Source organism: Ahaetulla prasina, chromosome 5 (genome assembly GCF_028640845.1).
Source record: "Ahaetulla prasina isolate Xishuangbanna chromosome 5, ASM2864084v1, whole genome shotgun sequence".
NCBI lineage: Eukaryota > Metazoa > Chordata > Lepidosauria > Squamata > Colubridae > Ahaetulla > Ahaetulla prasina.
In genome coordinates this window covers 64,214,227-64,240,823 of record NC_080543.1, presented here as the reverse complement: position 1 = coordinate 64,240,823, position 26,597 = coordinate 64,214,227, and the positions used below count along the sequence as shown (strand labels likewise).

The following is a 26,597-nucleotide window of genomic DNA, read 5'->3' as shown; positions in this document are numbered from 1 at the left end:
TCTTGTTGGGTTGCAGAACCAAACCAGACAGTTATAGAGGTGCAGATGACAGACTCAATAATTCCTCTGTAGAACTGGGTCAGCAGCTCCTTGGGCAGTTTGAGCTTCCTGAGTTGGCGCAGAAAGAACATTCTTTGTTGTCTTTTTTTGATGATATTTTTGATGTTGGGTGTCCATTTTAGATGGTGCAATATGGTACAACCTAGAAAGTTGAAAAACTCTACTGTTGATACTGTGTTGTCTAGTATTGTAAGAGGTGGTAGTATGGGAGGGGTTCTCCTAAAGTCCACCATCATTTCTACAGTTTTGAGTGTATTCAGTTCCAGATTGTTCTGGTCGCACCATGAGACTTAAGTTGTTCAACCTCCTGTCTGTATGCGGATTCATCATTGTCTCAAATGAGACCAATCACTGTAGTATCATCTGCGAACTTCAGTAGTTTAACAGATGGATCGTTGGAGATGCAGTCATTGATATAGAGAGAGAAGAGAAGTGGAGAGAGCACACAGTCTTGGGGGGCCCCTGTGCTAATTGTACAGGTATCTGACGTGATTCTGCTTAGCTTCACCTGCTGCTTCCTGTTTGTTAGGAAGCTTGTGATCCACTTACAAGTCTGTTCCAGTACCTGTAGCTGGTTTAGCTTAATTAGAAGAGTGTCTGGAATGATGGTATTAAATGCTGAACTAAAGTCTACAAAGCAGACCCTCGCGTATGTCTTTGGAGATTCAAGATGATGTAGAATGTAGTGCAGAGCCATATTAACAGCATCATCTGTTGATCTATTTGCTCGGTATGCAAATTGCAGAGGGTCTAACAGCAGATCCATGATGATTTTCAAGTGAGACAGCACTAGCCTTTCAAAGGTTTTCATAACTACAGATGTTAGAGCAACTGGTCTGTAGTCATTCAGTTCCTTGATGGTGGGCTTCTTTAGCACTGGGATGATGGTAGAGCATTTGAAGCAAGAAGGAACATAACACATCTCTAGCGATTTATTGAAGATACTGGTGAAAATGAAGGCCAATTGGTCAGGACAGACTTTTAAGCAAGAAGGAGTTATCTTGTCTGGGCCTGGAGCTTTTCCTGGCTTTTGTCTGTGAAATAGGTCTTGCACTTCCTTTTCTGTGATCACTTAGGGGTTGTGAAACCAATGGGATAGGGTCAGTTGTAGGAGATTTGGTTGTTGGTGTTATCTGAGATGGAGTCAGTTGTAGGAGGCTTGGCTGTTGTTGGTGTGTCTGAGATGGGGGTTGTGGAGATAGGTGGCTGTAGTTTCCTTTCAAACCTGCAGTAAAACACATTCAGGTCATCTGCCAGTTATTGATTTTCTTCAGCCTGGGAAGGAGATTTGCCATAACCGGTGATATTTTTAAGAATTTTCCACATGTTTGCTGGTTCATTTGTTGAGAACTGATTCTTTAGCTTTTCAGAGTAGCTTCTTTTTGCTGCTCTGATCTCCTTGTTAATACATTTCTGGCCTGATTGTACAACATTTTATCACCTTTTCTGTAGGCTTCCTCTTTGGAACGACGTAGCTGCTTAAGTTTAGCTGTGAACCAAGATTTGTTGTTGCTGTATATTAATTCGCAAGTTCCTTGTCAGTACACATAGGTCTTCACAGAAGCTGACATATGATGTTATAGTATCTGTGAATTCATCTAAGTCTGCAGAGGTACTTTTGAAAACATTCCAATCAGTGCAGTCAAGGCAGGCCTTAGCTTTAACTTTGCCTTCTCGGTCCAGGTTTTCACTGATTTAATTGTTGGTTTTGTGGTTTAAGTCTTCGCCTGTAAGCAGGTACAAGTGAATCATGCAATGATCAGAGTGTCCCACAGCTGCTTGTGGTAAGGACTGATAAGCATCTTTTAGTGTTGTGTAGCAATGGTCTAAAGTATACTTGCCTCTAGTGGGACAATTGACATGCTGAAAGTATTTTGGTAGCTCTTTCCTTAAGTTTGCTTTGTTTAGATGTCCCATAATAATGGCCAGTGAATCGGGGTATTTGGCTTCAGCCTCCATAATCTGGTCAGCTAGAGTTCATAATGCCTTGTTTACACAGGCTTGTGAGGGGGGACATAAACAGCAATTAATAGAAATGAGAACTTGCGTGGACAGTAAAATGGTTTACAGTTGATAACAAAAGACTCTTAAGTTTTCATCACAGAATTTATATATTATAGTTATATCCTGAGACCAGCTGTTGTTGATATATAAGCACAGTAAATAAGTAAATAGCATAAATGAGAAGTGAACATTTATAAAGCTTAATCTGACCTGCATTCAAATCATCAATAACTATGCTTGAATTTAGGAAAACCGTTAAGATCTGGTTATTTAAAAGGGACTGATAAAATGATAGGTTCTGACCCTTATATCCAGTGATTGGCTGCTTACTGGTAGTGTGATTTCTTGGAATGATGATGAACATGAAAGGTTTTCTTAACATCATGTTTGGTTTATGCTACAAATTTTACATTTGTTTTATTCCAAAGTTTGCACTATTTTGAAAGTTGCTTAATGTCTTGTTTGCATTGAGCATCATAGACTTGTAAATAGACAGACAGACAGACAACAACTCAGGATTTATGGAGGAAAAGAAATATAGAAAGTCCTCGACTTAACAGCAGTTCATTTAGTGACCATTCAAAGTTACAACAGCACTGAAAAAAGTGACATGACTTTTTCAGTTGCATTAAGATTTATATGATATTGAAAGTTTGTATGAGATGAAATCTGTCATGGAGAAATTATCAGTACTATTTTAATAAACTTCATTATAATGATAACTAAACATTCATATTAATATTTTTGGTTGTATTTGCATAAAACCAATGAAAACAATGTTCTGAATATAGTTTTATTGTTGGACAGAATGTATTATCCATTTAATAATACTGAAAATAAATTGTTGCAGATCAACCAAGCGACTCATGACCAGGCAGTGGTGTTGCAAACTGCTCTGCAGAACATTCCCAATCCAACTTCAGAGTGCATGTTAAGAAATGTAGCAATACGCCTTGCACAGCAAATATCTGACGAGGTTAGTATGGTTAAATATTGAGCACTTCCGAAGTCTTTGGCTTGAAGACTGGGAGTGGCTGCAGTAGATGATTCAGCTAGGTAACTAAATTGTGTTTCTGTGTGTCTGATGCAAGACTATGGACTATTGTAGCATGGATTCATTTTTAAATACATACTTAATGTAATGGTACTGGTAAAATGGTAATTACTTATTATATTTGTCTGTTTCGGTTTTTAGGCTTCAAAGTTTATTCCTGATATTTGTGTTATTAGAGCAGTGCAAAAAATAGTATGGGCTTCTGGATGTGGATCAGTACAACTGGTATTCAGCTCAAATGAAGATATTAGTAAAATTTATGAAAAGGTAAGAAAGCTGAACCAGCATTCAGTTTTAATTGGTTTTAATGGGAAGAACCATACTAAGAAACTGAACTTCATGTGGTCTATTTATAATAGTAGACATTGCTACTATTGCTCACGTCAAGGAGCACCAGCAAGGGGAGTAGACAAGGCTGGGAGGGGGATCCGGAGGTCTCCAGTGGAGGAAGAAGAGACCAGAGTGAGCGGCAAAGCCTCGTCCACCAGAAGAGCCTCACTGTCCCCCGGACGCGAGGCCTAAAGGGGGGCTTACTAATTGAATCTCTTGTCTGCAGTAGTACTTTCCATGTTCCAGGCTCCAAACATCTTTTCTGATTGTTAAACCTATGTTAAATCTAATTTGTGTAACTACATTCCTTCAGCGTTTTTTATTTGCAATTTCCACCTACTTTTTAGATTTGGAATGTGATAGCTATTGTATAACTTTATAAAAAAGATAGAGTCAGTGGTGTGGTTGTGCTCTATGGTTACCTTGTAATTGTAAGGCCAAGAGGCATGTTCTCTATTTATCTTTCTCTCATATAAGCAATCCTTACTAGTGGCAGTAGTCTTTGCAAGACTATTCCCACTGGGTCCGTGGGACAAAAGTCAAATCCACGGATGGGGGGATGGGAGGGTGGCACAAGCCAAGTGTTCACAGTGGTCACTCACTCTGGGATCTCTCTGAGATGGTGCCACTTCGCTGGGACTGTCTCTCACTGTCACGCTAGAGAAAACTCGCACCCTCTGAGAGGCAGGTGCATAGTGATGCATGAACCACCCCATGGAGAAGGACTGGTGCACCCCGCACCCTAGAGCATGGGGCCGATGGAATGTCACAGTCCAAGTAGAGAGGAGGCACGCTCAGAGGAGGATCTGAGTGCCCGGTTAACATTGACCATGCACAAATGTGGTGCACTTGGAGCAGGGCTGAGTGCGGCTTATTGGTCATCCCAGCTCATCCAGCTGGTATTGCTACTGCCCAATGAGTGGCTAAGGGGCCAACGAGCTGCAGCTGCTGCTGGGCACCACCAGCCCCCACACGCTCACTATCTCCTGTGCACACATCCAGGGGGAGTGCTTGGGAGGGGTGGGGTGGGCTGACACAGCGGGGCTGCTTCTCACCATTTCCAGGGTGACCCCATGGGCCAGATTTAAACCCATCACAGGCCAGATCTGGCCCACAGGCCTTGAGTTTGACATATCTGCTGTAAATGCACATAAAATCTGTATTTATATGCATATTTCAGTGACATTCATGTATTCCAGTGGGATTTCTTTTATGCTGTGAAATATTTGGAAGAAATATTTTACTTTTGTAAAATATTAATTAAAATAATTTTAATTAAAAGCAGATATTTACCTGTTGTTGTATCATCTATGTCCTATGCTACATCTGAAAATAAACATAATCGGACTTAAATGTTTATTATTTTTAGTAAAACTAAATTAATAATTTGATCATATAATTGTATAACTTCAGAAAGGAAGTATGGCTTGTAGTGGATTGAGGCTAAATTCTGTGGCTTGAATTTTTGTAATAAAGCTTAAGGATAGAGTGTTGTTAATTTCTCCTCTGAATGTAAATGGTTGTGGAAAGAAGGTATTCCTTTGAGAAACTGATTCATCTAATAAGCATAAACTCCAGATAATTAATTAAAACCTCTTCTCAAAATGTTTGATTCTTGACAAAGTGCTAAAATTAGATTCAGATAACCACAAATAGGCAATCATGACAAGGGTTGTATTCCTTGTGCAATTTTCATCACCATCAATCCCTTGTGTGTAATTTGAATTCCTGTGAAATCTATTTCAATTCAGCATAGTTAGATTATTGTTTCACAGTACACTTTATCAACTCTTTAACTTTAATTCTATTTTCAGATTTTAATTTAATATACCATTAAAGTTTGTGATGTTAAGTAGTATGTGTAATTTCCTTGGTCTTGAAGGAACAATTAAGAAAGTAATTGATCCCACTTTATCATATATGTTACGCTGCTTATTTCTGATTTATTTTATAGACAAATGCAGGCAATGAACCAGATTCAGAAGATGAACAAGTTTGCTGTGAAGCACTTGAAGCAATGACGCTTTGCTTTGCTTTAATTCCAACTGCACTGGATGCATTAAGTAAAGAAAAAGCATGGCAAACATTTATCATTGATTTATTATTGCATTGTCACAGCAAGTAAGTAATTTTAATATTTCATTTTTTTTATCAACTGTTCCCCAGTCAGTAGTATCCTTGAGGGCAGTCAGAATGACAAAAATCACATGGTGCCAATTTAGTTCCTTGTAACATCACATATATACATGCAAAAGAGTGCTGTGGCATGATGCTGATGAAAGCAAGCTCATTGGACACCCATGCTTCTAGAAGCAATTGCAGGTGATCAGTGTAATTTGCATTTTATTTTATTATATTTTTGTTTTATTACTGGGTCCTAATTACTGCAGTGTTGTGATATAATTTTATTTATATGCTGCTTAGGTGGACAATGTTCCTTTCCTTATGTCTGATATTTAATAACTTTTTATATTAGTCACACAGCCAGCCAAATATTTTATTCTTCCCAATGTCCTAGGATAGGCAGGTGGTGATAGTGCTGGTAGTGGTGGTGGTGGTGAAAAGAAGAAGAAATGGGGCTCTTGAGTATGAATAAGTATAAACACTTGTGGTGGTGGTGGTGATGATGATGATGATGATGATGATGATGATAATAATAATAATAATAATAATAATAATAATAATAATAATAATAATAATAATAATAATAATAATAATAATAATAATTTAATTTCTATACCGCCCTTCTCCCGAAGGACTCAAGGCGGTTTACAGCCAGATAAAACCACAATAAGTAAATACAATATACAGTTAAAAAACAATTTTAAAAAACCTATTCAATTTGGCCCATTTGTTAAAATATACTTTAAAAAACTATTTAAAAAACCCCATAAAATTAATAATAGAGTTCCCTATTATGCCAGTCCTGCACGGAAGAATAAGATAGACTTTGAATGTTTCATCAGCAGAAGCAGTTTTCTTTTGCCAGAAGGGAGAGGATGATTGCAGCCTCCCATGTTCTCTTAAAGTCAGCTCCAGAGGTTTCTCTAATGATCTAGATCAGATTTGCTGAGTATTTAATGGATATAATGGATTGCACCAAGGACAAAAAAGAGAGTAACAGTGTATTATCCTTTATATAATTTTAAGATTATTTATTTAAAATACGTGTATTAATCTCTCTCTTTTCTGGTTAAAATTTTTAGAACTGTTCGGCAAATGGCACAGGAGCAGTTCTTCTTAATGGCTACCCGATGTTGTATGGGACAACGACCTCTTCTTTTTTTTATAACTCTGTTATTTACTGTATTAGGGGTAAGATATTTTAAACTTTTTTTCTCAATGTACATTAACAAATCAATATATGAAAAGGCTTTGTTCAAAAAAGGTAGATTTTCTGCCATTCTGTCTTGTAAATTGCCATCTTCTAAAGAAATACACTGTATGATAAACCCGTAAATGGACCGTTCTTCCATGCAAATTGTATTACGATTCTATATTAGACATCTACGGGTAATTTGCTATGATGCTGGTACAGTTTTACTTAGAGCAGCTCTTCAGTCTTTTTCTCTTTAATATTAAACTTCTGTTTGAATATGATTCAAATTTTCGTTATATTAGAAATTTTGTCCATTTCACTAGCTTCAATATGTTGATGTTAACATATTTGTTCAAATATGCTTACAATATTTTAATGAATTGTTTAAAGATATAATATTAATATAAAATAAGTAGAATGTAAAATGAAACTACTGAAAATAAAATCCTAAAATTACTGTATTAATTATTACTAGTGAGCATTTTGACTGCTTCATTATATTCATTTGTATTAAAAGCTGAGGCTGTGATTTTCAGAACTGATTCACATAAATCATAGAAAAAGCTATTCTAAAATTAACAAATTTTCAGGTAATTACAGACTACCATCATCTTTTGTTCTGTTCTTTTTTTTTTAATTTAAATTTAATTTTGCTTTCCTGAGCAAGCTTTGTCTAGAGCATATAGTAGAGCAAAGCATTTATTGTACTCCAAATGTTACTACACTCCATCATATTTGATATATTGCAATTGATGGCTAGGACTCAAGGAATCATAAGATATAAAGGTTGGTGAGACCTTGGAGTTAAACTACTCCCATATCCTGTCTAGTGTAGGAATCTACTACAACATCCCTATCAGATGTTTACCTCCTGAAATTGCTCCACCGCTGAATTAGAACAATTTCCTCATGTCCAGCTGAAATCTTCATTTAATTAAAATCAATTTTTTCTTGTTTTGTAGAACTCTAAACAATTCTGCCCTACCTTCTACATGATAATTGACAGAAATTGACATAACAACAATTTTCATATGCTCCACTTTTGTCTAGATTAAACATGTTGAAGGACTTCAAACTCCTACAGATAGTCCTTATTTAGTGACCAAATTGGGATCAGTAACTTGGTCATTAAAAGAAATGATTGCTAAGTGAAACTTACTCTGCTTATGATCTGCAGCTTTCCTTTACACATATGCAAAGGATTTGACAAAGTTAATTTTTCATTACCATTGTACAATTGCTAAATGAGGCAGTTGGTAAGCAAGAACTACCTGTACATATTTCCCTCCACACAACTTTTGAGAGCAGGCTTCTTTAATGGAATCTTGCTTATCAGGAGGTCTGAACGTAGACTTTAAGAAATATTCTGTGCTACGACTATTAATGAAAGTATATGTTCAACTATGTTGATATTTTCTTTCAGAGTACTGCACGAGAACGTGCTAAACATTCAGGAGATTACTTTACTCTGTTAAGACATCTTCTAAATTATGCTTACAATAGTAATATTAATGTGCCCAATGCTGAAGTTCTGCTTAATAATGAAATTGACTGGCTTAAAAGGATCAGGGTAAGTTGTTTTCCTGTTATTATGTCACCACTTGTAATTTGTTTTAAATGTAAGTGTTAATTGCCTTGGATCCAAATATGTAAAATAAAAAATGGAATAATTATAGTAAATTAACTGATATGTACTTCCCTAAAAATATTGTTTGAAAATTCATGTATCTGAGTATTCTCCTTCCTTAGGATGAAGTGAAAAGGACAGGAGAAACAGGTGTAGAGGAAACTATTCTAGAAGGTCATCTTGGAGTTACCAAAGAATTGTTGGCATTCCAAGCTCCTGAAAAAAAATACCACATTGGTTGTGAAAAAGGTGGCGCTAATCTTATCAAAGTGAGTTACTGCTGTACAAAACATTCTAAAATTATAAAGTAGCAAAGTGAAAAATATACAAATTATAATTTATAATGAATAATAGCATATTTACAAAAAACGTAAAAATAATTTATTGTATTTTTCGGAGTATAAGACGCACCTTAGTTTTTGGGGAGGAAAATAAGAAAAAAGCTGATTTGCAGGTGGATTGGCTTCCGGAATACCCCCAATCAGCTGTTCCCAGAGGTGAATTTTAGCAACAGGTTCTATGGTTGTGAGCTCTTTGCCTTGCTTTTTTTTTTTTTTTTTGCCTTCTTTTTCTGCCTCTGAAACTTCTGAAACTCTGTTTCAGAAAACACTTTTCTGCCTCTGAAGACTCCTAAACAAAGCTTCAGAAAAAAAAGCCTCTGAAGCTCTGTTTGGAGGCTTTTTTTCCTGAAGCTCTGCTAGGGGGCTTTTTTTCTGAAGCTCTGTTTGGGGGCTTCTTTTCTGAAGCTTCGTTTCTGATGCTTTTTTTCAACCTCTGAAACCTCCCTTTGAGAAACTGAGCTGGGCTACATTCTGAGTATAAGACGCACTCAGATTTTCACCCTCTTTTTGTGAGGGAAAAAGGTGCGTCTTATACTCCGAAAAATATGGTAAGTTGATTAAATGTTGGAATGTTCAAAATATGTAGAAGATCTATATTTAAATCACAGCAAAATTTTGGATTAGAGGAGAAAATTTTTTTATCCTTTCTCAATTTTTATAAAGTTCCAAATAAAGTAAGTCATTGAATAAAGAGTCCTTTATGTAACTGGGATAAATGTAACATGATGCACCATACAAAAAACCTCATTTTATTTTAAGCATGCTATAATCTTAACTGAAATATGAATGGGGCAAGAAATCTGTGATCAAATTAAGGGCAAGTAAGACCTTGCTCTGTGAAAATTAGAGCAAATCTCCCTGCCTGGAAATCTTTTATTCAAGTAACTGTTGTTGTTATCTGGCCTCTCAGCTGTGGCTAAATAGATTTGATAAAATGTTTATTAACACCCACTGGCATTTTTCATATATATTTTTAAATAATCTACAGTCTTCTGAATGATTCATTATGGTTACATAATGGAGTTATGGAATTTAGGTTTTCTTGCTTTCTTGCAGGTAAGTAATCCTCTCTTCTAAAAATCTAAGACTGTGACATTAAGTGATGTTGCTTCTGATCTGGATAGTTCCTAAATTAATAACAGGTATTTTATTTACTATTTTTCAGGAATTAATAGACGATTTCATCTTTCCCGCATCAAATGTTTACTTGCAATACATGAGAAATGGAGAATTACCCGCTGAGCAGGCAATACCTGTTTGTAGTTCCCCAGCTACCATTAATGCTGGATTTGAGCTGTTAGTAGCTTTAGCAGTGGGCTGTGTCCGTAACCTCAAACAAATAGTAGATACTTTGACTGAAATGTACTATATAGGCACTGCAATAACTAGTACGTATTGTTTCATATTTTTAACATTTTTCTATGAATTTTAATGTGCGCAGCTTCATATACTTTTATATATTTTCATAATTTATTTGGGGAAAATGTTGAGTTAGTCGAATATTAGGCCCATTTCTCTGGATCGTAGTCTTTGAGCTTTTTAAAAAATTATACAGAAGATTGTTAGTGTTGAATGAAAAAGAAAATATGCTGTTTCTTGCTTAAATCCAGAACTAACCTTTTTCTTAAAGATGACGGCTATAAAAGTAGTAGATAGAGAATAAATCTGGTTAGGACTGAAAGGTACTGTATTCTTAGAGGCTTTAGTTCTAAATTGTTACATTAGAACTTTTTGGAAGGCTCTCGGTGACTGGTTGAAGTGACTTGAATAATTGCAGTTGGAAAAGGAAACATCAAAGTATTATTAGTTCCCTGTGCTTGAGGAACCTAGAAACATTAATTTTGGGATCCTGTCCCAAATCTTTATTCAGTTTTTGCAAACTAAAATGCATTGTTTTAAAAATTAGCAATTTTTCAAGTCATCTTAAATCATCTTAAAATAACTTGCAGATAAATTATTTAAAGGGGGCTTACTATATAGTTTTGTGCTTCATTTCACTGTAGATTTTATTTAGTCTATTTGTACTTAGGAAATAAGATGCTGAGGAATATAATTCCTAACTTACAAATTTTCATGTTAAAGGCAAATGTAAAATGGAATTGTATTCGAAATAAACTTACTTTATGAATATAGTTTTGAGCAGTAGCTATTTGCCTACTAGTATATTTTGAGTTATAAGCTATTAATGCTCTAATAAGTTTAATTTATCCTAGCGTGTGAAGCACTAACAGAATGGGAATATCTGCCACCTGTTGGACCACGACCACCAAAGGGATTTGTAGGGCTTAAAAATGCTGGAGCCACTTGTTACATGAATTCTGTCATTCAGCAACTATATATGATTCCTGCCATCAGGAATGGAATTCTTGCAATTGATGGAACAGGCAGTGATGTAGATGATGACATGTCTGGAGATGAGAAGCAAGATGAGGTAATACTGTGCTTTGCTTAGTATATGATACTGTATCCAATTGTGCTTCCTTTGTTTTTTAAGTCTGACTATTAAGGGCTTTTATTCTGAATATATTGCACTCTTCGCAATAAGTTTTTAACTACCAACAATTTAAAAAATGCATAGAAGCCACATTCTATGCTTTTATGTTAGTTCTTAGTAATATCAGCAATTTTAAAAGCTGATATCCTGTGTTACACAAGTTTGATGTTTTCTCGCTTTCTCAATTACATTAAATGTGGTCTATCTTTTTAAACTCCTCTTATAATTCATTATGCTTAAACAATTTGTCTGCTCTTTAAAATACTTTCAATGTTCTCTCTTTGCAAACAGTGATTTTTTAAATTTGACATCTTGAATGATACCTATAAATTTTCTGATATGGTCTTTGAGCAAGCATTTCGTGAATTGTAAGCGACATTAGTGTTTCAAAATATGATGTACGTTATTGAATGGTATTCAATACATTTACATCCACATTTATGGATGTAAATCTGATTATAAAAAAGATAAAAAGGGAAAGATAACTGGAGTGATAAAGGAGCATGATTTTGGTCATGGAAAAATATAAGACATAGTTAAGAGACTGTACAATGATGAGCTATGAACCCTTGTCATCCCCCTCTCACGTTTTTGCTTGAAAGGAGAAGAAGAGAAGTTTAATTACAGTTTATGGCAAACCATACTTACCTTTCAAGCCAGTCAACTGTTTGATCTTGATTTCAATATTTTAGCAAATAGTACTTTAGCGAATGAGTCTGAAGCTCAGTACTTCTCATTGTATTCTGATCTGTCATTCTGTCTGAGGTTATTATTGTCTGCAAAAAAACATACATTGCCTATTTGCAAATTACAATAGAGCTGTTACGTGGGGCGATTTCAATAAAGTGCTAACTGTTGGGTTAAAAAACATTTCTCTTTCAAGTAACAGAATTTTGGATTATTTATTATAAAGACTATTGAAACAAGATAGGAGTGAATAAATTATTTCAGTGGATCAACTTGATAAGACATACAAAGTGAGGAATGGCACATGCTGTGTACATAAGCATAGAATCCAAAGATGTCCATAATGTACACATGTTGAATATAGTACACTTAAATTGCAGTATTTCTTTTCTGAACATATCTGTGTAGACTTACAAGAAAGGGATTGCATTGTCGTTATGTCCACAATGTCTATTCACTCATCCATCCCCAAGGATGGTTAAGTCAAATAAATTTTATTCATCTGTAAATAAAACATTAATAATTACTCATGGGATCAGGCTGTTTTCAATAACATAATATGTTTGTATTAGCCATATAAGCTATTCTTACAGGACAAAAACAAAGATAGCCATAAAACAATAGGATTATGCCACTTTATTTTGGTGTCTCAGTTGCCAGCTTGAAGCTGGAATGCATTTGTTGTCTTAAATAGATGAGAAATTTAATAGGGCAAATAATTTTATACATGCATGCATTCATTCTGAATTAGTATTTTTAATGTTGCGGAAAAATATACTTGGTTATCTAAGAGGCACAGAATGTATTCATCTCAGGTTATTTAATAGATGACAGGTTAATGCCCTTATGAGCAACCCATTATCATAGTACAATCTAGGAGCTATGTCAAGTAGGTATCACATTATCCCTTGGATAAAGAGAATGCATCACTTTGAACTCTGGCCTAAAAGAGTCAATATTAACTTGGTAAAGAATAGTACTAGGAGTAAGGATTTCACTGATTAGACTTATATCATGTCTACCTTTCATTCATTCAAAATTCATTAGCCCATTCAAGATAAACAAATGGACTGATCAGTTACACCGTTAGATTACACAGTGCTTCAAAGAGGGTGTCACAAAGGTGTAGTCTGTTTTTTGGAGGAATACTATGATTATATATTTGTGTAATCTCAGCTGTATTGATTTGTCTACCCAAAATAGTGGATGGACATGTATGGGTAGATTAATGATGACTCTTTCTGATCACCGGATGATGGGTCCTTCCAAAGAAAGGGTAGAAAATTCTTTACAAAGAAGGAAAGGAAGTTTGATCTATGTTTTAAAAATTATCATTTTTAAAATGTTTATGTCTAATACATAATTGGTAAACAAAGGCAAATCAGCAGTTTTGTGTAGTGGTTAAGGTGCTGATTTAGAAACCAGGAAATTGTGAGTTCTAGGCTTCCCTTAGACATGAAAATCCAGCTGTGTGACTTTGGACCGGTCACACTCTCTCTAGCCCAACCCACTTCACAGGATTATCGTTGTGGGGAAAATAGGAGATGGGAGTATTATCTATATTCCCCACCCTGAATTGACCAAATATGTATTTAAAAAATGGGCGGAAATGACAATCGTGATGGTGGAATAGAACAACTGTAGCAAAAAAAACAAAGTAGTATCAATAATAACAAGTGCCTTGGGTGCAATATCAAAACAATTGGAGCACCCCTTAAACGCCATTGGCATTGACAAATTTACCATCAGTCAATTGCAAAAGGCAACTTTTCTTGGAAAATCACTGTCAAACATCCACATCTGCCTATCCCAAGTTCATGGGAAGGACTCAATAAGTGGACAAAAATGCCAAATCCATCTGAACATGTTGCTGATTGCAACAAACCACAGAATATTATGATAGTAGTAATGATATTACTGATGATAATATCATCTGAAGTCCATTCATGTGATTGACAAGCAAGCACCTCTGCAAGGAATGCAAAAATTGTTTTGGCATTCCCTTCTCCATCATCTTGTGACAAATGGGTAGTCCAGTTTTCAAAAACTACTTTGCAGTTGTCTTCATGTATACATATATGATTCTTTTTTAAGAGCAATGTTGACCCACGAGATGAAGTATTTGGCTATCCCCATCCATATGAAGATAAACCAACTTTAAGTAAAACAGAAGACAGAAAAGAGTACAACATAGGTGTATTAAGACATCTCCAGGTCATATTTGGCCACTTAGCAGCTTCTAGATTACAGTACTATGTGCCGAGAGGATTTTGGAAACAATTCAGGTAAATGAGAAATTAACTTTTGTTGAAATGTCTTCTATGATATGTTACAAGCAGCATGCACTTGATAAATCATTGAGAGAATTTAATTATAGTTCTAAATTGATAATAGCTTTATGTGAACTTTCTAACCTATGTAGCTAAAGCTAAGCTAAAATTGCTCAAAGTAACAAAAGTTACTGGGTAGTTCAGAGAAAATCTTGGTGTAGATTGTTGATACAACAAAATGCAAACTGAAACTTTAAATTCATGTGGGCTCTATCATAGTAGGAAGATCCTTGAGTGGGAAATGAAGTTTTTGCCTATAAGTTTAATGGAAAGCACAAAAATAAATGTTACAAAATTTTTGTCCTTGAACTTCCTAACTATGGCTGTATAAATAAAAATAAGCAATATAAATCATATAAATATAAATAATATAAACATAAATCAAACCAATAATAATTGATTTACTTAAAACTACTGTTTGAAATATCACAGTTATTATTTTCAGTTATCTTGAAAAGATTCAGTCTTATGTTCAAAAATAAAAGATATCTGAGCTGTATTTTTATTTATTTGTTGATCCAATTTATATGGCTGCCCATCTAAATGAATGACTCTTGGTGGCAAACAGAAATCAAATAGAATAGAAACAATAACAAACTATAAAAATTCAAAATACAAGAAACAACAAACCAAATCACTAACACAAGGAAGAAACAGATCCCTGCCTAGGGCTATAATCAAATCTTTAGCTTTTTACAAAAGGCCAGCAGGGCATTTTTTGGGCAATTTGATCTGAGGCACGCCCATCCTGCCTGACTGGATCAGATGAGCATAAACAATTGGTGAGAGATGGTCCCTGAAGTAATCTGGCCCTAAGCCATGAAGGACTTGAAAGGTGATAACCAGCACCTTGAATTGTATCCGGAACCAAAGCAGATCACAGAATAGCAGTCTTACATATGCAGAATAACCAGCATCATTTACTACACTGCAGTAATCCAGATGAGATGTCACTTTATCTATTTGAACATAATTATCATAATTATACAGCCTTTTAAGGGTAACAAGCAATGAGCATATTTGTGTCAGGCATTAATGACACCACCATTTTTTAATTGATCATTCTTTAGAGGCTTAACGAAGAGGATAACTTAGCCATAACTACCTCTATTAGTTCCTATGTGACCTCAGATTCTCATGTCCAGGCAAACAGTGAAGATTCTGTTTGTTATTGGAAAAGGGACAGGATCTTAAGTTTGTACCTTTGTACATAACAATTTAACAACATATTTATTGTTTTTCACTTCAGATTTATTATAAAGGGAAAAACTTAGATTGTCAGAAAAGGAAGGCTTTATTCTTCTGTTTTTAAATGGAAAAGTCTTTTAATTTTCCTCTTTTGAAATATTTTAAAATAGGTAGCTATAGAAACAGGAATGGAGTTCTCACAATATCCATCTCCTGTTCCTGAAATATGTCTAGAAACATTAGCCTTTGACACCTAGCATGGACACACTGGCATTTTTCTTGAAGCATTCTAGGAAGAAAAAAAAGGATGAAGTCAAGGGGCACCACTCTAAATCCTATCTCCTTAATTATTTTAAGGATCACATTATCCCATAAATGAAAAGGTTGATTTGGGTGATGACAGTAATTTAGTCCTCCTTGAAAACGAATCAGTATATAATTTGAAGATCATTGTGTACCTGTAACATGCATCTTTTAACTTTTAAAAGTTGAGGTAAACAATTAAATTTATTTCTGTGCAATGTTACTTGCCCCAAATCTGATTTTATTAAAGAAAAATCTCTCTTATTCTAGACTCTGGGGTGAACCTGTAAATCTGCGAGAACAACATGATGCTTTAGAATTTTTTAATTCTTTGGTGGATAGTCTAGATGAAGCTTTAAAAGCCTTAGGTCATCCAGCAATGTTAAGTAAAGTTTTGGGAGGATCCTTTGCTGATCAGAAAATCTGTCAAGGTTGCCCTCATAGGTATGTGTTTAGTTATCTAATAGGCCATTGTATAAAATATGTATACTTCTTGTGTTAGCATTCTAAATGATGTTTTGAAAACTGGTGATGTATATTTCACGCTGTAACTTTTAATAAAAATACTGCAATGTTTTAATTCCTTAAATTTACTTTTTCATGTGAATTCTATACTGCTGATCATTTGAGGTTTAGTCCAGATCCAGTGGTTGATTTTGTTGATACTTGTTCATTCATCTTATATGGCTAAATAGACAGGAAGCCTGTACAGCTATTTTTTTCTGCCATTGATAAAATCATATTGAAAAGCCATATGTACAGTAATAGTTTGTTTTGAGCTTCCTTGTTTCTAAATAAAAAATCAAAATGGAAGCTTCTTGTTGTCCTCTTTTGTATCCACTTGGGTTTATTTGTTCTTCCTTATTACTTTGTTAGTAAATGTAACCATTTTGCAACTTTTATTAATATTTCTACATAAAGAAAAATAATTCAATGCTGCCATTTGTCCAGTGGGTAGCTTTTGATTTATAATTGCAGTTGTCAGAATTATTCTACCTAAGTATATATTTTAAGTTTTCAGTATACATTTTATTCTATTCATAAAATTATATTGCTTAATAATAAAAGATACATTTTAAATAATTCATTTAGCAAAATTAAATTATTTTTCTATCTTTATAGATATGAATGTGAAGAATCTTTTACAACACTGAATGTAGATATAAGAAATCACCAAAATCTACTTGATTCCTTGGAACAATATGTCAAAGGAGACTTACTGGAAGGTGCAAATGCATATCACTGTGAAAAATGCAACAAGAAGGTAATTTTGGCCTGCCTTTAGAACAGTGCCGAAGATCTGTTTGACTTCAGTAGCAACTGTCATTGGTCAGTAATAGAACAATGTAGATTTTTATTTTGTAAGAGAATTGAGAGCTACTATTCATCATATTTTAGTCAGAATTTTATAACATTTCATAGAATGTTGATGGCCAAGATCTCCATTTTTTTAATTACGAAAAGTGGTACATATCATGAATTTAGCGGTACAGTATATAGTCATCCCTTCCTTAATCATGTTACTTAAAATGTCTTTATATGAGCAGAGAATTGATTATAGCAGTTTGGTCAAGAAAAATGGCTATAGTTTTACTTAGAATTTGTTGCTTTTGATAATTCACAGAAATAACTGTTTATTTCCCAGGTTGATACAGTGAAACGCTTGCTGATTAAAAAACTGCCTCCAGTTCTTGCCATCCAGCTAAAACGATTTGACTATGACTGGGAAAGGGAATGTGCAATCAAGTTCAATGATTATTTTGAGTTTCCACGTGAGTTGGATATGGAACCTTATACTGTGGCAGGAGTAGCTAAGTTAGAAGGGGATGATGTAAATCCTGAAAACCAACTAATACAGAATGAACAATCAGAAAATGAACATTCTGGAAGTACAAAATACAGACTAGTGGGTGTATTGGTGCACAGTGGTCAAGCCAGTGGTGGACATTATTACTCTTACATTATTCAAAGAAATGGAGGAGATGGTGAGAAAAACAGATGGTATAAATTTGATGATGGTGATGTAACTGAATGCAAAATGGATGATGATGAAGAAATGAAAAATCAGTGTTTTGGTGGAGAATACATGGGAGAAGTATTTGATCATATGATGAAACGGATGTCCTACAGACGTCAGAAAAGGTGGTGGAATGCTTACATTCTTTTTTATGAACGCATGGACACAGTAGAGAAAGACAATGAGCTTATAAAATATATTTCGGAACTTGCAATGACCACTAAACCCCATCAAATTAAAATGCCATCTGCAATTGAACGGAGTGTACGAAAACAAAATGTACAATTCATGCATAACCGAATGCAGTACAGCCTGGAATATTTTCAGTTTGTAAAAAAATTGCTGACATGTAACAGTGTCTACCTAAATCCCCCTCCGGGTAAGTTTTTGGATATTCCTAGTGAAAATTAATTACATTGTTATAAAAAAAAAGAAAGTATTTAACATTTTTCAGATCCCTGGATTTCATTTGTAATATTTTTAGTATATCTTACCATTTTTCCTTGAGATTAATTTTAAAATGTTTACTAAATTTATTTTCAATACATTATGGATATCTTTATGATCGTTATCTTCTCGGAAGATAATGTTCATCTTGGAAGACAAAAAGCTAAGTAAGATGCTTAATTGTTCTTGGAGAGCCAGTTGGATATAGTGGTTGAGGTATCAAGCTAGAAGCCAGGAAACCATGAGTTCTAGTCCCATTTTAGGTACAAAGACAGTGGGGTGACCTTGGGCCAATCACTCTCAGCCCTAGGAATGAAAATGACCACTTCTGAAAAACTTTGCCAGGAAAACTGCAGGGACTAATTTGGTAGTCATAAGGAGTCAAAACTGACTGAAATGCATGCACAAAGTATATTTTAGGTATTAGGCAGTATTGCTGAAAAAAACACTAAGTTGATTGATTTAAGAAGTATTTTGAGTAAAAGTAATTTACTCGAAGTATTTTGAGTAATAAAAAAAAAGAAGTATTTTGAGTCAGGCTGACCTTTTAGATTTCAGTACTTACACATTCAATTACAACATTCTACATTTTCTTTTTAGGACAAGATCATTTACTGCCTGAAGCAGAAGAAATTACAATGATAAGTGTTCAACTTGCTGCTAGATTTCTGTTTACTACAGGATTTCACACAAAGAAAATAGTTCGTGGTCCTGCCAGTGATTGGTAAATTTTCACTTAAAAGTATTCATTAGTTATACCTTCAGTGTTTTAGTGTAGTTCTCATATGATAGTATTTTAATCGTTAAATCAGTCAATACCATTTTAGTGCAAAGAAGATGACAATGGCAAATCACTTCTTGAAAACTTTGCCAGGAAAACTGCAGGGACTTTTCATGTCCAGAATAGGACATGATTAAACAGAAGGGGACAAAATGGATAGTAAAACCAAAAAAATTGTAAAGTTAGGGTTAATATATGTTTTTCTAATAATGCATAATGTATTAGAATTTTTTTTTGTCCTTTCCAGAACCTCTTAGTATTCAACTTTGTTTTTACATCAGCCCTGTCACTCAAATCAGACTGTGATACACTGGCTTTGAATTACCTAGTAGCCTTTATGGCTAATGGCAATAAGAGCATGAATATTTCTGTTCATTATATAGTAGCATCTATCAAATGTGTGTTATGCAACGTAGACCAGTAAGTTCCAAAGGTATAGAGAGCGTGTGCTTGACATGCCTCTTCTTAGTGGCTAGAACATGTGCTGTTTACATATGTCTAGTGGAGGGATAAATGCTGTTTTCCTTATTATGGTAACTACTGCCTAGTCAGTTGTATATATTAACTCAGGATCCCATGTTAGAGGGCATGTTTCTGAGCATTTGCAGAGAGCTAAAATAACAGCAAGTAGGTAACAACAAATGCTGTTCAAAAAGAAAAATATTCATAATATACCTTCCATGGATGCACAGTATAATTGCACCCATCTAACACTAATAGATTTTCATTATATTTGAAGTAAAAGATAGAGATATAGAATAAGAGATGTTTTTCTTGTCTATAAATTACATCTTAAAAAGAGAGAATTTCCCTCGTCTCTTCACACATACAAATTCATTATATTAATAGGCCAGGTGAGAAACAGATACTTGCACAGCGTGTAAAGAACTTCTGTATATATCTCTTACCATTTGACTTAATGAGTAAAGGACTCATAAGTGCAGAATGAAGCAAACTCCATATCCCTTTAAAACAGGGGCCCTAAACCCCCAGTCATCTGGAACCAATCTCAGGGTGATGGTTTTATCAGCACATTGTATCTCATTTGTTCTGTGGACACAGTAAAGGACACTGACAAGTCCTTGCCTTTGTACATCTATGCATAGTGTCATTTGGTGTCAATATACTGTACTCTTGAATTAATCTTTTTGTTTTCATAAAAACTATCCAGTGTATTTTCCTCAAGCATTTCTAAGCATTTGGGTTCAGTAATAACAAAATCCTCTAGCAATTTGTAAACTGTGTGGCTTGGCAATTAGTTTTACTATCTGAAATGTATTCAGCCTTGGTGAAGGACAGTGACATAATGGTTTATTCATTGCTCACCCATCCGACTGCTTCTGTTCTGATCCAGCCTTCGCAAGTAGTGATGTTTACTCATAAGTAAAACAAACCCCCTTTTACAACAGGGCAGTCACAGTCTTTTATTGATAGGGATAAACAAAAAAAAAGCAAATGTAATTAGTTCCAACAAACCTGGATTTATCCAAGAAATCTGAATTGCTTGTATACTAGAACGGTTGTCTGTGACAACCAGCCACTCCCAAACCCCTCCTATTTATTTCCCAGCTAGGGAGGGGCTGGCTATCATCTGCCTCTCCCTGCTTTCCTTTGCTCAACTCTTCTTCTCCTCTGAGCATATGCACATCTGGGATGGGCCCCATCTGTTCCTCCCCTGAAGACAGCTGACTCTCCACCTGAGGAGGACAGAAGGTCCTGCCTCTGTCTCTGATGCTGTTTCCTTATCAGAGCCTTCCAAAGGCTCCGAAGCTGGCCCAGGCTCTCCTTCAACTTCCTCCTCTTCTGACTCCAGCTATCTCTACTGGCAGCCGATGGGCCACAACAGCTTCACTACGATAGAGGGACAACTATTTTGTGGTCAACTCTTATCATCAGCCCAGTCCTTGTGCATGTATACAATTAAATTAAGGTTGTATACATGTATACAATTAGTTCAGCAGTGCCCTTGAGACATAAAGTATGCCCAAACTCTCAAGTGGAGTCATTTCGGATGGCATGGTCTGCCTGCCTGCCTATCCATCTGTCTATCTATCGTCATGTGAAAAAGGAAGTACATCTCTTTGAGTTCTATGGTTTTATTTATTAGGACATAATAAAAATCGTCTGGTCCTTAGTGATTCTTAAAAATAGGTAAATACAACCTTATATGAACAACAGCACATGATATATTACGCAATGTATCATTTATTTTACAAAAAGAAACCAAAATGGAAAAGCTATGTGTGAAAAACAAAGTACATCCTTATTGCTTCCCTAGGAATGAATAAGCTAAGTAGCAGCCAAATGCTGCTAATCTAGTGTCCTTAATCAATTGATCATCAGCAAATGTAGCTACCTCTATAAAAGCCCAAGTTTTAGGAGTTTGCCGATCTCCAGCATTGAGGTGTGTTAACACAATTCCAAAGAAGACAACAGCAATGATCTTAGGAAGCAATTGCTATTGTCCATCAATTGGGGGATGGTTATAAGACCATTTCCAAACAATTTGAAATCCATCATTCTACCATGAGAAAGATTATTCACAAGTAGAAAACATTCAAGACAATTGCCAAACTTCCCAGGAATGGATGTCCCAACAAATTCACCCCAAGGTCATACCATGCAGTGCTCAGAAAAATTGCAAAAGAATCCAAGAGTTCCTTTCTGACTTTACAGATTTCAGTTAGCATGTTAAATGTTGAAGTTAATGACAGTACAATTAGAAAAAGACTGAACAAGTATGGTTTGTCTGGAAGAGTGACCAGAAGAAAGCCTCTTCTCTCTAAAAAGAACATGGCAGCATGGCTTAGATTTGCAAAGTTGCATCTGAACAAAATACAAGACTTCTGGAACACTGTTCCTTGGACAGACAAGACCAAAGTGGAGATGTTTGGCTCTCATGCAGAATGCCACATTTGTCAAAAACCAAATACAGCATATCCGCACACATATCTCATATCAGCCATCAAGGATAGTGGTAGAGTAGTAATTTGGGCTTGTTTTGCAGCCACAGGATCTGAGCACTTTGCAGCCATTGAGTCGATCATAAACTCTTCTGTATGCCAAAGTATTCCAGAATCAAATTTGAGACCATCTGCCTGACAGCTAAACTGACATTAGGTCATGCAGCAGGACAATGATCCCAAGCACACCAGCAAATCTACAACAGAATGGCTGAAAAAGAAAAGAATCAAGGTGTTGCAATGGCCCAGTCAAAGTCCAAACCTCAACCTGATTGAAATGCTGTGGTGGAACTTCAGGAGAGCTGTGCATCAACAAATCCCACAATCCTCAGTGAACTAAAGCAATAGTGTAAAGAAGACTGAGCTAAAATTCCTCCACAACGATGTGAGAGATTGAGAAAGTTATATGGGAAACGATTATTTCAAGTTATTGCTGCTAAAGGTGATTCTACAAGCTTTTGAGTCATAAAGTGTACTTAGTTTTTCACACATTGCTTCTCCATTTTGGCTTTCTTTGTGTAAAGTAAATGATGACATGGTGTAATATGTCATGAGTTGTTGTTCATTGAGGCAGTATTTTATCTATTTTTTAATATTGTTAAGGACGAGGCATGATACCTAAAACCATATAACCCATGGTTTAAAAGAAAGGGTGCACTTTCTTTTTCACATGACTGTATCTACACCACCCATCTTGTCTAAGTGACTCTGGGCGGTTTACAATAAAAACACTTTGATTCCCATAGCTTTGTCAAATCTTTATTTCTTTTTCTGTGGCAGGGGAGTTTCACAAGTTGTTAGGTGTCAAAATCTCTTACCTCTTCTTTTGCTATTGCATTGCATTTCTGGGCTTCATGAATTGGCAGCTTTTGGAGTATTCTTTCCCAGTCTGTCTGTTTCACTCCTTTCCTTTTGGCCATGAATAAAAGCTTGCTTCTCTGCAAGTGCTTTAACAATGGGAATGCCAGAATATTTTATCTGCCTTAACCTGAATAAATTGTCTGGAAAAAAACATGATTTCCATTTGTTACTTCTCCTATCTGACCATTGTTTAATTATATCTTTCTTGATTATTCAGTTCCATGCCTCTATATGTACTAAATTGTATTAGTTTCTTTTTATTTTAGTTCTATTTTTTACTTTTATCTGTTTTATTTGTATTTGATTGATAGCATAATACAGGATTGATTTAAATTTGGCTGTTGAAATAGTTCCCCTACTTATTTTTCATCCAACTTGTATCAACCAATATATAAACAGAAAATACTCTTTTTGTTAATCCATTTTATTTTGTGTGAAAGAACAGGTTTCTCATCAATAATCCCATTTATGTTTAAATAATCCAATATTTGTCTATTCATAAATCTATTATCATAATATAAAATCTGTGCTTTGTTCAAAATTTGTTTTCTATATAAGCCACAAATTGTTTGAGTCTGCTGAGCTTGTTAAACTTGTGGTTTATCAGGTGTAAACAATATAAAATGATTCATTAAATACCATGTGTTATGTTTTTTTTTAAATCTGGATCATAATTATAATAAACTTGACTGCAGTGTATAGACTTAGCCCAGCTATCAATGAATGCTGAGAGACATTTATTACAATTGAAGTAAAAGATAGATTAAGAAATATATAGAATAAGGAAGCTGTGTTTCCATCTAAACAACATTGAAAGAGTGTATGCACAGACTTTCCTTTTATCACTTAAACCGAGAGACTCGTTTTATTAACAAGCCAGATAAGAGACACATTGAATGACACTGTATAAAGAATCTTTCCCTTATCTCTGCTATTTGCTCTAGTGGTTCATAGATGTAAACAAAAGAAACTAATATTTTAATTGCCATATGATTCCAGCAGGATGTAGCCAAAGCTTCATAACAATTAGCAAATATAGTAAGAAGAATTTGCCATCATCAATTGACATGATCAGCAACTTGAATATTATCTGCTTCAAAATAAACTGCCTATCATTTGAACAGCTGTATCTGATGATATACAGATTGAAATGTGGCTCTTTTGAATTTGATTCTAACTGCCATCAGAGGTTCTAGTTTTGGTTTCTTAAAACAGAACTAAACACAGTTAATGCAAGCAAGAGTTTGAAGATGCTTAAGAAAATTTGTTAAATAGGAATTATGGTTATTGTTAAAACATAATTAGCAAAGTGAATGTAACACAAGAAAACTGGAAAGGAGCAAAGGAAATGTGAAGGATTTTAGGAAAAGAAGCAGGAAATCTTCTATAGTACAAATTTTCTATAATATTAATTCTATATCCTTGATATATTTAGTATGCCTTAATAATATTGATTACTTTTATTATTAGCAATTAACTATATTTCATATGTATAGTTCAATATTCTGGAAATTGATATCTTTTAAATATTTTTTCAGGTATGATGCTTTATGCATTCTCCTTCGTCATAGCAAGAACGTTCGTTTTTGGTTTGCACACAATGTACTTTTCAATGTTTCAAATCGCTTCTCTGAATATCTTTTGGAATGCCCTAGTGCTGAAGTAAGAGGAGCATTTGCAAAATTGATAGTATTTATTGCACACTTTTCATTACAAGATGGACCATGTCCTTCTCCTTTTGCTTCACCTGGACCTTCTAGTCAGGTATGCAACCAAAATGCAATATGAAAAAAACTAGTTTATATACAATAGCATAAAGCATCGTAGTTGGTTAACGATTTATGAATTCATGTTGCTTATATAGGTAGTGCTTATATAGGTAGTCCTTATATAGGTAGTCAACTCTTCATTTAGTGACCGTTCAAAGTTACAATGGCACAGAAAAAGGTTATTTATGGCCATTTTTCCACACTTATAACTATTGTAGCATCCCCATGGTTATATGATTAAAATTCAGATGCTTGGCAACTGACTCATATTTGACAGTTGCATTGTCCCAGGGTCATGTGATCCCCTTTTGAAACCTTCTGACAAGCAAAGTCAATGAGAAAGCCAGATTCACTTAACAACCATATTATCAACTTACCAACTGCAGTGATTCACTTAACAACTGTGGCAAGAAAGGTCATAAAATTGGCAAAACTCACTTAACAAATATCTTGCTTAGCAACAGAAATGGGCTCAGTTGTGGTTGTAAGTCAAGAATTACCTATATTAACTTCCTGAATATTACTGGTAGTTGATATCTGCTTCATATTTAACTGATTTAGCTTGGAAAGGAAGAGATAATCACTTAAGTTGTGGGGAAAATAGAAGGCAGGACTATTACAGATAGTCCTCAACTTACAACCAATTGTTTAGTGACTGTTCAAAGTTACAATAGTACTGGAAAAAAATGGCTTTATATTTTTCACATTTATGACCATTGCATTTTCTCAGTGGTCACATGATCAAAATTTGGGCACTTGGCAGTTGGAATGTATTTTATCATAGTTGGACTGTCCCAGGTCATGTGATCACCATTTATAACCTTCCCAGCCAGCTCCCAACAATAAAGTCAATGGGGGAGGCCAAATTTATGTAATGAACGCACAATTCACTTAACTGCAGCGATTTGCTTAACAACTTAACTCACTTAACAACTGCATTGTTTCGCATGGAAATTTTGGGCTCAATTGTGGTCGTACATCGAGAGCTATTTGTAGCTAGGTTGGCTGCCTTGAGTTAACCAAATATACAAATATATATTTGGGGTGTGTGTGTGTGTGTGATGATAAAGAGGTGGAATGTTATTATCATCATTATTGTGGTTGGTTGTCCAGTTAGCCAGATGTTTAAACTAAATTTGGCTTTTTATCCATCTATCAAGACTTTGCTAAGGACCTGAGATAATCAGATGTTGTTTGATTATAGTTGGTCAGACAATTATTATTATTTGTCTACTTTATATGCATACAGTATATATACATTACACTAGATCTTCCCAGCAGTATAAAATAGTTAATTTGCGCTTTCATTACATTATGATTTGAGATTTGTTCCTAGTCCAGTTGGTCCCTTAAAAAGATTTAATAAAACTGTAATTTATGTTCTAATATAATTAGCCTGTAAATAAAAAATTAACTTGCCTCATTTTTATAGGCATATGACAATTTAAGTTTGAGTGACCATTTGTTAAGAGCTGTGCTGAATCTTCTTAGAAGGGAAGTGTCTGAGCATGGACGTCATTTGCAACAATATTTCAATTTGTTCGTGATGTATGCCAACTTAGGTAATTTTCTGTTTCTTTCTAAAAGCAATTAAACTAAATGTTCAGATAATTTCATTTCATTATGCCATATTATTCCCTGTTTCCCTTCCCTTTGAAATAATCCAATCTCATTTAAAGGTTCATGCAATTTTTTATATAGCCCATTAGGTGTTGCAGAAACTCTTTTACAATGAAAACTGGTTTTAAGTTATCTTCTGGAAATTCCCTCCAATTCTTCAGTGAAAAAATCAGTAATTGGGAGTTTTCTTTGAAATATGTATTACCATTGTACATTTGAATCCAAGGCTAGAGGGAGAATTAAACGTTTTCTAAACTTTAAAGGTGGAGAAAAAAGATCTGTCAGAACTGGCACACTCGAAGTTGCACTGATTATAAACAATGCCACCTATTAGGATCCTGGAAGCACATCTCCTCTATAACAATGCTACCTTATGGAAAAAGGTCCCATCCTCCTTCTCCT

The 26,597-nt window shown here is 34.8% G+C and overlaps 1 protein-coding gene across 3 annotated transcripts in view; it reads left to right on the top strand.

The window, feature by feature from the left end:
- Positions 1-26,597, top strand: part of USP9X (ubiquitin specific peptidase 9 X-linked) — a 144,400-nt gene that overhangs the window by 104,989 nt on the left and 12,814 nt on the right. For all 3 annotated transcript variants that reach the window (XM_058184558.1, XM_058184560.1, XM_058184559.1), the window contains 15 exons: positions 2,915-3,040; positions 3,260-3,385; positions 5,403-5,569; positions 6,655-6,763; positions 8,191-8,337; positions 8,517-8,663; positions 9,901-10,123; positions 10,949-11,166; positions 14,011-14,201; positions 16,008-16,181; positions 16,860-17,001; positions 17,383-18,133; positions 18,802-18,925; positions 24,345-24,570; positions 26,008-26,137. In XM_058184558.1, coding sequence (XP_058040541.1) covers positions 2,915-3,040; positions 3,260-3,385; positions 5,403-5,569; positions 6,655-6,763; positions 8,191-8,337; positions 8,517-8,663; positions 9,901-10,123; positions 10,949-11,166; positions 14,011-14,201; positions 16,008-16,181; positions 16,860-17,001; positions 17,383-18,133; positions 18,802-18,925; positions 24,345-24,570; positions 26,008-26,137 — 3,001 coding nt within the window. The remainder of the gene's footprint in view (positions 1-2,914; positions 3,041-3,259; positions 3,386-5,402; positions 5,570-6,654; positions 6,764-8,190; positions 8,338-8,516; positions 8,664-9,900; positions 10,124-10,948; positions 11,167-14,010; positions 14,202-16,007; positions 16,182-16,859; positions 17,002-17,382; positions 18,134-18,801; positions 18,926-24,344; positions 24,571-26,007; positions 26,138-26,597) is intronic.